This window comes from Cavia porcellus, unplaced genomic scaffold, assembly GCF_034190915.1.
Source record: "Cavia porcellus strain 051 isolate PalLab524CR breed Dunkin Hartley unplaced genomic scaffold, mCavPor4.1 scaffold_24, whole genome shotgun sequence".
In the NCBI taxonomy this organism is placed as follows: domain Eukaryota; kingdom Metazoa; phylum Chordata; class Mammalia; order Rodentia; family Caviidae; genus Cavia; species Cavia porcellus.
This window is the reverse complement of record NW_026947507.1, coordinates 7,305,541-7,317,011: the sequence shown is the minus strand read 5'-3', so window position 1 is coordinate 7,317,011 and position 11,471 is coordinate 7,305,541. Positions and strand designations below refer to the sequence as shown.

Genomic DNA, 11,471 nt, shown 5'->3' with positions numbered 1-11,471 from the left:
TATTTTTCAGAATCCCTTAAGTCTTAATCAAATTGGTCATTAATAGCCATTTGTATATTCTTTCTTAATTCATTCAGCTGTTTATTTGTATCCTCTTGGAATTTATAGATCATTTTTTACATCATTCTTATAGCATTTCATCCACTTTGGTATATGTGAACCAGCTACTAGAGAGCTTATGAACTTTTACCAGGAGTTATATTATCTTATTTTTTCATATTTTTTATATCTCTGTGTTGAGAATTGTGCATATATCAGGATGATTATTGCTTTCACTTTAAGTGAAGGCATCTTTAAGGAACTGCTTTCTCTTGACAGTATGCCCTGAGCTATCAGTGTATTGTGTAGTGTTGGATTTATTTTCAAGTAAACTTTATAGTATAGTTTCCCTATGGCTTCTTTGCCTGTACTGGTGGGTTCTGACACAGTTTGCAAACTTTCTTGGTAGGTCTTTCAAGAGTGAAGTCCCTGAGGTACATGAGGCTGGTATGTTGGAGACAACAAAGTATATGGGGGTACCCTTTGTAGTTACTTCTCTAGTCTTGCCTAAAATGTGCTATCTGCAAAGATACTGGAACAGCGTATGATGAGGACCACTACAGGTGTCATGTCCACAGTAACTATGTCATTTTTCTCTTCTGTTGTTATGGGGGTGAAGGCTCAGTGAATGTTTGGTGCCCTACCACTGACTGTGTGTGAAGGCTTATTTCCCTTGTTCTTTAAAAAAATGTACTCACCAAAGTTTGAGAAAGGCTAGGTCATGATTGGAGTAAGAAGAAACTCTCTCAATAGAACTGTATGTGTAGCTCAGCAGCAAAACACCTACCCAACATGCTTGAGATGCTAGACTTGATCCCAAATACCACTGAGAAAAAAGAAAACAAACAACACTAACAACCATAGCAATAGAAAAAATACATTCCCATGCACAATAACAATTTATTGAAGACCATCAACACCACAAAATTAAAAACAAAACAGAGCAAAAATTTCATTGAAGAAACCAAAAAGTTAAAATGAATAAAAGTAAAATTAATATAAAAGGAGAAATTAGGCAATGGGAGAAAAGAGAAGATTGTATCAAGACACAATTTTTACAAGTAAATGTAGGGAAAAGATAATGAGAAACAAAACACAAAAACAATAAAAGATAGACTAGGGAGAAGAAAAAGAAAAAGGAAGGGGAGAAAGCAATTCCTCCTCACTGAGGTGCTGGGGTTAGAGATACTTCGAGTTATGGCTGGTGTTTAGACATTTCCAACTAAGCCTCTTGCAGTAATTGGTGGGATTTTTTCATAGGTGGCTAGCTCTAGAGTATGTGATACTGGGATTGAGTCATGGTACAATGTAGGGTCAAGGATGGATTAAGGGTGGAGTACCTGCCCCTCAGTATCCTAGATAAGACTAAGGAATAGAAACAGTTGGGTTGTCTCTTGTTGCTTTGCTACCTTCTGCCCAGCAGGAACTGTTTCTGCTCTGCTGTTCCACCCTGCTTCGGAGCCACCTAATGATAAGACTGAAACCTCTACAAACTGTGCACTTTATAAACCTTCTTCCCTTTGACTTTGGGTATCAGGTATTTTGTCTCAGCAATGAGAGAAAAGTAACAAAGACATTTCTTTATGGGCTTGTGCAGCCTACTCCAAAGGCTCTCAGTCTGCATGTCAGATAGCATTGTCAAAGTTTGGGTGGCTGTAAGTCTTCGCTGATACTTTGGTACTAGGTGGGCTATGATTGATGGTTATATATTCAGTCCAACAGACTCCAGGTGGTGGACTTGTGGGTGTGGCAAATGTTCAAAACAGGGAACATACCAAAGATGCCACAGAGTGTATGTGGAAAGCTGTCAAGTCACAAAGTTCAAGGGGGCCAGGAGGGCACAGCTATTTGCCCTCATTGTTCTCACACCCAACTCTCTCACAATGCCACACACAACTGGTCTTGCTCTTTGTCATAGAGGGTAGGACAAGTTTCTGTACTATGCTCTGTCACAGACTGTGATTCATGTGGTCCATACATCTCAGTAGGCTAGTGTTAGCCCAATCACAACTGTGTAGCTTGACCTTTTCCACCCAGTCAATGTGTTAGGGATCCCCAGGGATGCTGAGTTCTGATTGATTTGAGGATTCTACTCTCCAGAGCAATTGGGCCCCTAAGAATTGGACACTTCTAAAACTGGCTTCTGGTTATTGATCGAATTTTCAGCGTGGCTAAAAAGATAGAAATATGAAATAAAAGTTGTGTTTATTTTAAGAATGTGGAGAGAGAACCCCACGACCACTGAGGTCTGGCTTTTCTCTCTGCCAGACACGTGATACGGGGGCATACATATAGCTTAGGTTTGGGGTGGTGCCTAAGGGGCATTACTGATGCACAGGTAGCCCATTGGAATTCATTTCACACCACGGGCAAATTGCCTAGGGGCAGGAATGTGACCTCAGGATAGAGCCCCTTGGATCCACCTCCCAGCCTCCCACCACTGCAGCATCCCATTCAGGGCAAAATCCTTTCAGTTATACCACTCAGAGTTTGCTGAGTTGATAAAATGGATTTCTTCTCTAAAGCTAGCTTGTCATACAGGAAAAGTCACTTTCAGACAAATTGTAAACTGGATGTAAAATTAGTAAGAAAAAAATTCCCCCTTTGAGACAGCATATCTACAGCCCTTAGTGGATTTGATTTTACTCCCCAGCTTGCATTATGTTTGCAGGTTCCAGTTTTGTTTTCCCTTCCAGATGGCTTTTGAAACTGGATTTTTTTCTGCTTTGCCTTTCTAATTCTCTGTGCTGTCTAAAATTCCAGTCACTTCTTTACTGGTTCCCAGTTTTTACTCAGTGTCTCTTGTTCGAATAGTTTTTCTCTTGTTACCCTGATTCTTTTTGACTGCTGTCATGTGAAGGATATTTTCTGAAAGATTTTCAGAAAATCTTGTTTTTTGCAAATAATTCTATATAAAACAACATAGAATCTATCTCCAGATGGCTAACAGTAGAGATTTTTCCCTATTTCCTTTGTTAGAAAGATATACAAAGGAACTGATTACCTAAATCAATCATAGAATGAGCCAGGTACGAGGTAAAATCTTAATCTTGGACTAATTCTACATTATTTACGCCATAATGCTCAGATACAAGCCTGGTAGGCTTTCAACTGAGTTTTCATGGTGCTGTTTCCACAGGCTTGATAAATTATCCCTACCATCTAAAGACTCACAGTCTAGCTCTGTAGACTCTCACTGAAAGCAAATTTAAAAACAAGTGCCCTAACAATTGTGTATATACTTGGACAAATCTTTACTTGCTATGTCTTGTGTGCAACATATAACATGATTTTAGGAAAGCATGCTTTTTAGAAATTTTAGATCTTTTACCCATCTCCCACAAAGCCCTTAAATCTGGAAAGTGTGACTTTGAGAAAAAAAAAAAGGAATTGAAACCCCCAAATGTCTAATTTGTAATCTACCGCTACGTAGTAATGAAGAAGATGGGGGGAGTGGTTTCTGTCTCTCCGTAGAGGTTCTGTTAATGCTGCCAAACCTCATTCTCAACTCATATCTATCATCAGCAAGTGCACTAGCGGAAACACTGCCTATCAGCATTCAAATCATTTCATAATTGTTTTCTATGTTTGACATTGTGGGAGGGTAAAAGACGTGGAGTTCAGGATTACAAGAGTAAGATGTTTGGTAATTGTACTGTATCTCTGCGGCAGACATATAAGAATTTATAGACTGAAAACTCCTTCTACTGTCAAAGTAAAAGGTGTTAAGGAAATGACACTGATATGAACTTCAACCAAATATTCTCAGATTTCCATTTTTCTTCTTGCTCCTCTGTGAGCACAAACTACTGACAACTAGTACGCAAGAAATGCAATTTGTGAGCTCCCTCTCTTCTGGTGAGCTATAGTTTAAAAAAGGAAAATGTTTGGAATTTAGAAACACAATTAAAATACAATCACACACACACAGAGACACACACTCACTCACTCACATATACATGCTCTATGAGCTAGCTTTTGTTCAGAAAACTAGACTAAGTCCATGAAAACAAATCAATTAAATGCTTAAAATAATGGAAACTGGGAATATGGTAGGAATAGCCTTTATTTAATGGTGAATGCTTGTGATCCTGGAACATAATAGATCTCCATAACTTTCTGTTAGTATTTGACATACATACCATAACATTTCTACAGCCAGGAGAATACATGGGCAATTCCTTGAAAATTTGGGACTATTGTTTGAAATTGTAAAGTTTTGCTCTTCTATTTCAGGTAAAGTTTTACCCACTGAGACCACCTGCCTGAACTGAAGTTTAATTCTTACATTTTTTTTCTTGGGTGAGATCTAAGCATCATGCTACTATTGAGGTGGAGGAGGTGGAACAGATGCATCAGGTGGAGGAGCTGAAGGTTGTTCTGTAATAATAGTTTCTGGGATTTCCATTGGTTTTTTCTTCCATAAGAAGTATAACAAGATGAGAAGCAAAAGAAGCAAAAGAAGTAAGAAAAATAGATAGATAGAAGTGGGAGAAGTGGGAGAAGGAACAGGAGGAGGGGAAGTGGAAGGAGGGAGAGGAGGAGGGGTAGTAGTGGGAAGTGGAATAGGAGGGGGACCACTATCAACACTCCCTCCATAGCCTTCTGTGGTACAGTTAGGTGGCCCCCATCCAAAATCACAGTGGCAATGATTTCTATTGTTGCAGATCCCTGACATATTGCAGGCCTCACGTGAACAAACACTACTCCAAAGTGGCATTGTGACACACTTCCTGTGGATGCACATATTTCTCTCACCACACTGTGTGCCATCTTTCACATCACCAATATCAGGCACAGGGATCCCAAAGTGATAGTCAGTGCCCCAGCAGATACTACCTCTGATTTGAGAACAATGTACAGTGGTATGTTCAGACAAAGAGGGGATTTCTGTCACATTCTCACACTGAATTCTTCCACAGAGGATGTCCTTGTTCTGACATCTTATATACGATTGACTGTTGTTACCACAGTTACCAAAACGATTGCCTTGGGTGTTCATTTCCATGTAGCAAGTCTCGTTTGCACTTCTGGCTTTGCTTCCAAAAATTTGCCTACACTGTTCATCACGGCTGAAGTTGACACATTTGTTTTCATAGCAGTGCCCACTCTCTGCACAAGACATTCCATCCAGTACATACACATCTTGTGGACATTCATGTGAAGTTCCATTGCACCACTCAGGAAGATCACATTCACCCTTCTTTTCTCGACACAGAGTGCCTGGTGGCCTAAAATTGCAGCTTTGGCAACAAAGCCCAAAGGCACATTCAGCTGAAGATTTTAGAGTGCAATTTGTCGTACAGCATGAATCATTTCCACAAGATGCTAAAGGTCCACAGTCACATTCTTCTCCTTCTTCCACGACGTTATTCCCACAGGACACCACTGGAAGTAAATTCGCTGGTTTTAGCTTATTTCTCAGACAGCTCTTTGTTATACCGGCTGTCCACATATAGGAATAACTGCAATTGCTGAATTTGGTAGACGAATTTTCCTGTGCAGCCATGATGCATTTTGACTGCCCACACCTACATGGTCCGACTTGTTCATCATGATGCATACCCAAATTATGTCCTATCTCATGGGCCACAGTATGTGAAGTCGCTGACACAGACCTTGAAAGGACTCTATCAACTCCACAACCATAATGATGACTACATACACTCCCCACAAAAGCTAAACCAAGATACCCACGAGCATAAAATTGGTGTGAAAGGAGATGTGCTAGATCATTACGTATACGGTGATTCAAGTCGCTAACCCTCCAATTGCAAAAGTGAGTCAGGACCGAGGGCATGTCATCACTTATTGTCACAAGGTCTTGATTATCCCAGATTTCAAGTCCAACTATTATCAGGTCAATACTCAGTGCATTTAAGTAACTATTTACCACATTAACAACTTCTATAACTTCTTTTATCACACGTGTATTATTATTTTGTCGAAAAACATATCGTTGATGGTCTACCACAAATACCATATCAAGTTTCCATGAGTGGATCCACCAGTCCAGATACCCACTTTGCTCCAGAATGGGAATATCAATCTCTTGAAGTGTCAACTGTTGTGCTACTTCTCTGTCTGATAATCCACATTTCAGTACTGGGGATTGGTTTTCCTCAGTGGCCATTTTATAAACCAGGTGTTCAAACGTGACAGAATGTTTTTTGGGCTTGATTTCATAAGCAATGTCTTTTATCTGTAGTGTTCCATCAAATCCCCCAGAACAGGTGCTAAGAACAACCAGGGATCTTGGATCACCTTCCACATACCCGTGATAGTAGCAGTCATCTGGAACAAAAGGGCGGTCCTCAAGAAGAACACCTTGGTCAGTGTAGGTGAACACAGGGAGGTGTCTGGACACCAAAAGCTTCTTGGTCTTCATGTGAACAATGTGTCTCTGGCTCCCAAAATGAAGACTGTAGGACACCCAGCCTGGAGGACTCATGCCTCTAAGAGTGCCAGTGATCCTCAAAGGAATCACCACTTCTGGGGGGCCAGAGTATTGGGAGTGTCCAGTCTGGGGCTGTCCAGAAAGGAAAAGAAATATGCTCAGCCAGAGCATGGGAGTGATCCTCACATGCATCAGGGCCTTGCCCACAGCCATCATGAGTTAGAGTAAGAGCAAAGTTGGGGTGGGCAGAAGCCCCCTTCTCCTTTGACTCATTTGCATGTAGCACTGACATTCGTGATCTGTCATTTATCAGAGTCAATTCATCAGATCAGCAAAACTGAAAGAAAAATACATACATACATACATAAATACATAAATACAAGGTCAGAGACAGAATGTCTCTGTTATTGTCTTTGTTATTAGCAGACAAGAATGGAGAAGAGAGACCAAGAGACCAGAATATGAGTTAAAATGGGTTAGACTTTGGCTCAAGATATGACTCCATATAGCGCACTAGATTTGCTCTTTAGTACTGGTAGAGGCATGGTAGACCATGCAGATATATGATAACTGGCTGTAGGTCAAAGCTACTAAATCTAGATGAGCACATGGTTCCTTGTACTGCTTTTTAGTGTGCTTGTGTGAATATTTCCACAATAGATACCTAAAATAGAAAATGAGCATGTGTGTTGATTTGAAATGGTGGTTCTGTATCTTGATTTGATAAGGGAATCTTGATTTACATACACCCTTTAAAAATAAATATCAATTATTCTTCCTATTTCAAGTGATAAATCATTTAGTCACATTACTCCAGAGAGATGTGTAAGAAATCACATGTACTATTTTTTTCATGGTCTTTAATATGTACTTCTGTTCAATGAATCATTACTGTCCTATATCCCTCCAATCTTGTCAAACTGTTAGTGCATCAACTGTCCTTTAAAAATATTAAATTCTATAATGGATGTCTCTGTTCAGTAAAATGGTAAACAATGGTAGAATTACATGAAGTAACTTGGGTTGACCGGTGGATGTTACTCATAGGTATTTATATTTTATTATACTTGTATGAAAATAACATTATATTGGGTGCTATGGCTATCCCTGTAATCCCAGCCACTCTGGAGAATAAGGCAGAAGTTTTGGGAGACTGAAGCCATTCTGGGTAACTTAGAGATATCCTGTCTTAAAACGAAGTAAAAGGGGCTGGAAACATAGCTCAGTGACAGAATGCTTGTTTAACCTAAGCCAGGCCCTGGATTCAGTCTCCAGGACTGCAAATATAAATAAATGAATAAATAAATAAGTAAGTATACTTCAAAGTCTTTGGTCACATAAAATGAACAGGAAATCAAATTAGCTGAACAATGACCGTTAAAAATGGGAGAATTCTGAAGGAAAACTAAAATACATTCAGTAATGAAAAGGAAATCAATGAATCTTAAAAGGAGGAGGGATAATATTAAGAAGATATTGTACTTGGTTCACAGGCATAAAAGTCTCCAACATTTTATGATTGTAAGGCATGAGCTCCTAAAATAAACCTTCAAATGGGTTTATCTATAAAATAAAAATATGTAAATATATATCTAATATGAAAGTACAAATATAAGATGTCATCTTAAAGTAGTACAATATTTTTGAAAACGAGAAGTCTGGTGCCAGCATGGTGCCAAACTTACAATAGTGATTTGCTGCTTTGTCCTTGAGTAAAATGTTAGTGGAAACTGCATAATGTGTGAATACCAGGGAAATATACATGGAAAATATAGGCCTAAATAAGTTAATGATCAAAAACATTTTGGGGGTGAAAACATACTGTGGAGAATCTGTAAAACTGCATATAAATTTCACATAAAAATGCCTAGCTTTTATTAATCTGGTGTATCTCAAGTGTTAACAAAATCATTAAAATAATCAGATCACTCGAGCAATGAGATCAAGCCCTGTTAGAATAGTTGAGCTGGGGAGCAACAGAGGAAAAAAAATCTATTATGGGAGACCTAAAACATGTTAAACCAATCCACTTGTAGGGATTACAAAACTGAAAGATGCCAGACTCAGCACCTATCACCCACCATCTCCTAGACCTGGTGTCCACTTCTCCTTAAGTTTTATTTTTATTTTTATTTTATGTTTTTTGACTCCTCTCTAAAAGTATTTTCCTATCACTTGTGAGATCTTCCTTTTATAGAAAATAATAACAATCTCTTCTCTGGTAACATTTCTTTATGGAAAACTCCGATTTCCTACTTAATTTTATGAAAGCTTGTATCTCAACAATGTGAAGCCCAAGAGAAGAGGCATTTTCCATTCACCGAAGTTTCATCTTTGGGATATTTGATCATGATTTTTTTTGCCTCCCAAAGTTACTCTGAAACTACTAAAATAGCAGCCACCTTACTAGATCATTATTTACTTTCCTCCTTCTTTTCAAACTCTCAATTCACCTTGCACGAACTGCAAAGAATAGGGTGTCTACTGCCTTCTCCTCCACCATTAATTTTATCCATACTCCCACTGTATTTGGCAAGCATGTGGACAATCTATATAGCATCTGTTGTTTGGTTTTCAATGTTGTTATTCATCTTCAATGATCATCAGCCATTAAACTTTAGCCATGTTCTATATCATATTTTCAACCTTCACAACTCATATATGAACATGTTAGTCTACCACAATTTTTATTTATCATTAAAATCTTTCTTTAAATTCATAGAAAAGTTACAAAACTCTTCTATGTTTTCCCACTTTCTATTTTCCAACACTGTGCCTGCCATCCCTACAGCCCAGCTCTAGATCCCATCAGTTCAATCATTGTGGGCCCAAATGCTCCATCCAATTTAGATTAATGCTTTTGTGTGTTTCTGGTCCTCCCCTAATACTATGGGGAAAATTGGAGCACACAGAAAAGGATAAGACAGATTTTCATCACAAACATTCATGCTTTTAATAATTTTTTTGTCTTTTTTTTTTTTTCATTTTTATCAGTACCGGGGATCGAACTCACAACTGCCTGCTTGCAAGGCAGGTACTTATGCCGCTGAGCTAAATCCCCAGCTCCTCATGCTTTTAATAATTTGTGTCCTATAGTCTATATTGTTTTTTGGCTGGCTTGCTTACCTTTCTTTCTTTCTTTTTTTCTTTCCTTCCTTCCTTCTTTCTTTTTTTTTTCAGACAGGATTGCACTATGTAGTTTAGACTAAGCTCAAACTCACTATGTAACCCAGGCTGGCATCAAACTTGCAGTGATCCACCTGCCTCAGGCTGACACTACAGGCATGCACTACTATGCCCAGCTTGGCCCACAACATTTCTTAATTTTTTCATTTTCTAAATTTCCTCATCAGTATATAACCCCCTCAACTGAAAAGGAACATTGTCATTCACAAGTTGTTCTTAGTATCAAATTTCAATAATGATAGCTTAATTAGTAAAATGAAGAAATTTTCACTGAATGATTGTTTAATACAGGATCTGATAGTTTTCTTAGTTTTGGGGTTTGTCATTGTACACAGTGGCATGGAGCTCATTTCAAACTCAACATTATCGCCACTGTTATAGTAACAAGAGTACCTTGATTGCTTAGGTCAAATATTTAAGACAAATAATGAAGAGGCTTACTTCACAAAATGTCAAGAGTCCACATAAGAACTTGAGCAAGATAACTAAAAGCAAACTCCGAGGACAATACTTCTGAGTTGTTGGTAAAATTTTATTTGCTCGCCCTGTATACCTTGATGTATATGTGGTAATTATCATGAAGTGTGAGTTTTTGTTGTGATGGAAAAGGATTGTTGACTAATGAGGTAGCACTGTTGAGAGTAAATTTTTTCATTTTCTATGATTTTGAACATTTTATACCTTGAGTGATACTTTACTTGTGATTTGTTTGCCATTGTTTTTGAAATTCTTTCAGGTTGATGTTGTCTTTCATTTGTTTCCAATGTTACATGCTGTTTCATTGCAATATACACACAACTATTTATTTTTCCATTCTACTGTTTCTGGATTTTTTTTTTGTTTATGACAAAACAGTGTTGCTATGGACATTTATTTACTTATATACAGATTTATCTTATTTTTCAAGCTTTGGGTTGCCTGTTAAGAGTAAATTTAACAATAAAAATCATCAAAATTTATTCCTAATACCTCATCTTATAAGCAAGTAATGGGAAAACAAATTTGAAAAAATAATTGAGCATGACTGTCTTATACCATGTTCCAAAGATCACAGCACCTGAAAGAATATATTTTCATTCAAAAAGTGGTAGAGTGCCACAATAGCACAGAGACCTCAAAGTTGAATGTTACAGATCCTCTTTTGTAAATTTTCCTTTTCCCACAACTTCATCAAGTTTGTTCATCATGTAGCCTAATTAACAGCTGATCCTCACTCCCATTTATAATCTAATTCATTTTTTCAAACAGTGAATAACAACACATTAAAAACAGCTTAGAGGTTTCTAGCCAAATAAATAGACCAGAATACGAAATAAAAAAGGACATCATTCCTCCCAAGGTCTGAATACTTGGGAAAGAATTACAGGGAGTGTTTGTGTGTGCGTGTGTGCGTGTGTGTGTGTGTGTGTGTGTGTGTGTGTACACATTCACATATGCAAAGATGCAATCCTTCTCTCTCCCTTAGACCTACACTCTCGAGTGACTTATAATAGATAAAGCATAGATTACCACGATCCTTTTTAATGATAGTCCTCTTCATGAATTACTTGGGACACCGCCTGATGAACAAAGATTTTGAGATGAGATTTTACATGACAAAGAGAAATAGAATATTGAATCTCATTTGTTTGAGTTCTAGATTAGTTGCCTAACAACAAGAGCCTCACAGTCTACATACAGCAACCAGGTAGGATTCCTTTCCTTATTCCTGTTCTGTTTCCTTATATACTGTATGAGCATTTTACTTCTGTATTTTTGCTCATCTGCTATCCTGCTCCCAGTTTATGTCTTCAATATCAATATCAATATTATGAAATACTTAAAGTACTTCAATTTCCAGAAAAAAACT

The 11,471-nt window shown here is 37.9% G+C and overlaps 1 protein-coding gene across 1 annotated transcript; it reads right to left on the bottom strand.

Annotated features, from left to right (window-relative positions):
* Positions 1–4,087: 4,087 nt before the first annotated feature.
* Positions 4,088–11,231, bottom strand: LOC134472589 (disintegrin and metalloproteinase domain-containing protein 20-like). Its single transcript, XM_063234536.1, has 2 exons — positions 11,132–11,231; positions 4,088–6,773 (listed from the first exon to the last, which is right to left on the bottom strand). Exon 2 carries the CDS (start codon positions 6,650–6,652, stop codon positions 4,364–4,366), a length of 2,289 nt encoding a protein of 762 aa, XP_063090606.1. The 5' UTR covers positions 6,653–6,773; positions 11,132–11,231; the 3' UTR covers positions 4,088–4,363.
* Positions 11,232–11,471: the final 240 nt, after the last annotated feature.

Bases quoted from the DNA above. Each gene is read 5' to 3' on its own strand.
- LOC134472589 (XM_063234536.1), bottom strand. From the start codon at position 6,652: ATGATGGCTGTGGGCAAGGCCCTGATGCATGTGAGGATCACTCCCATG.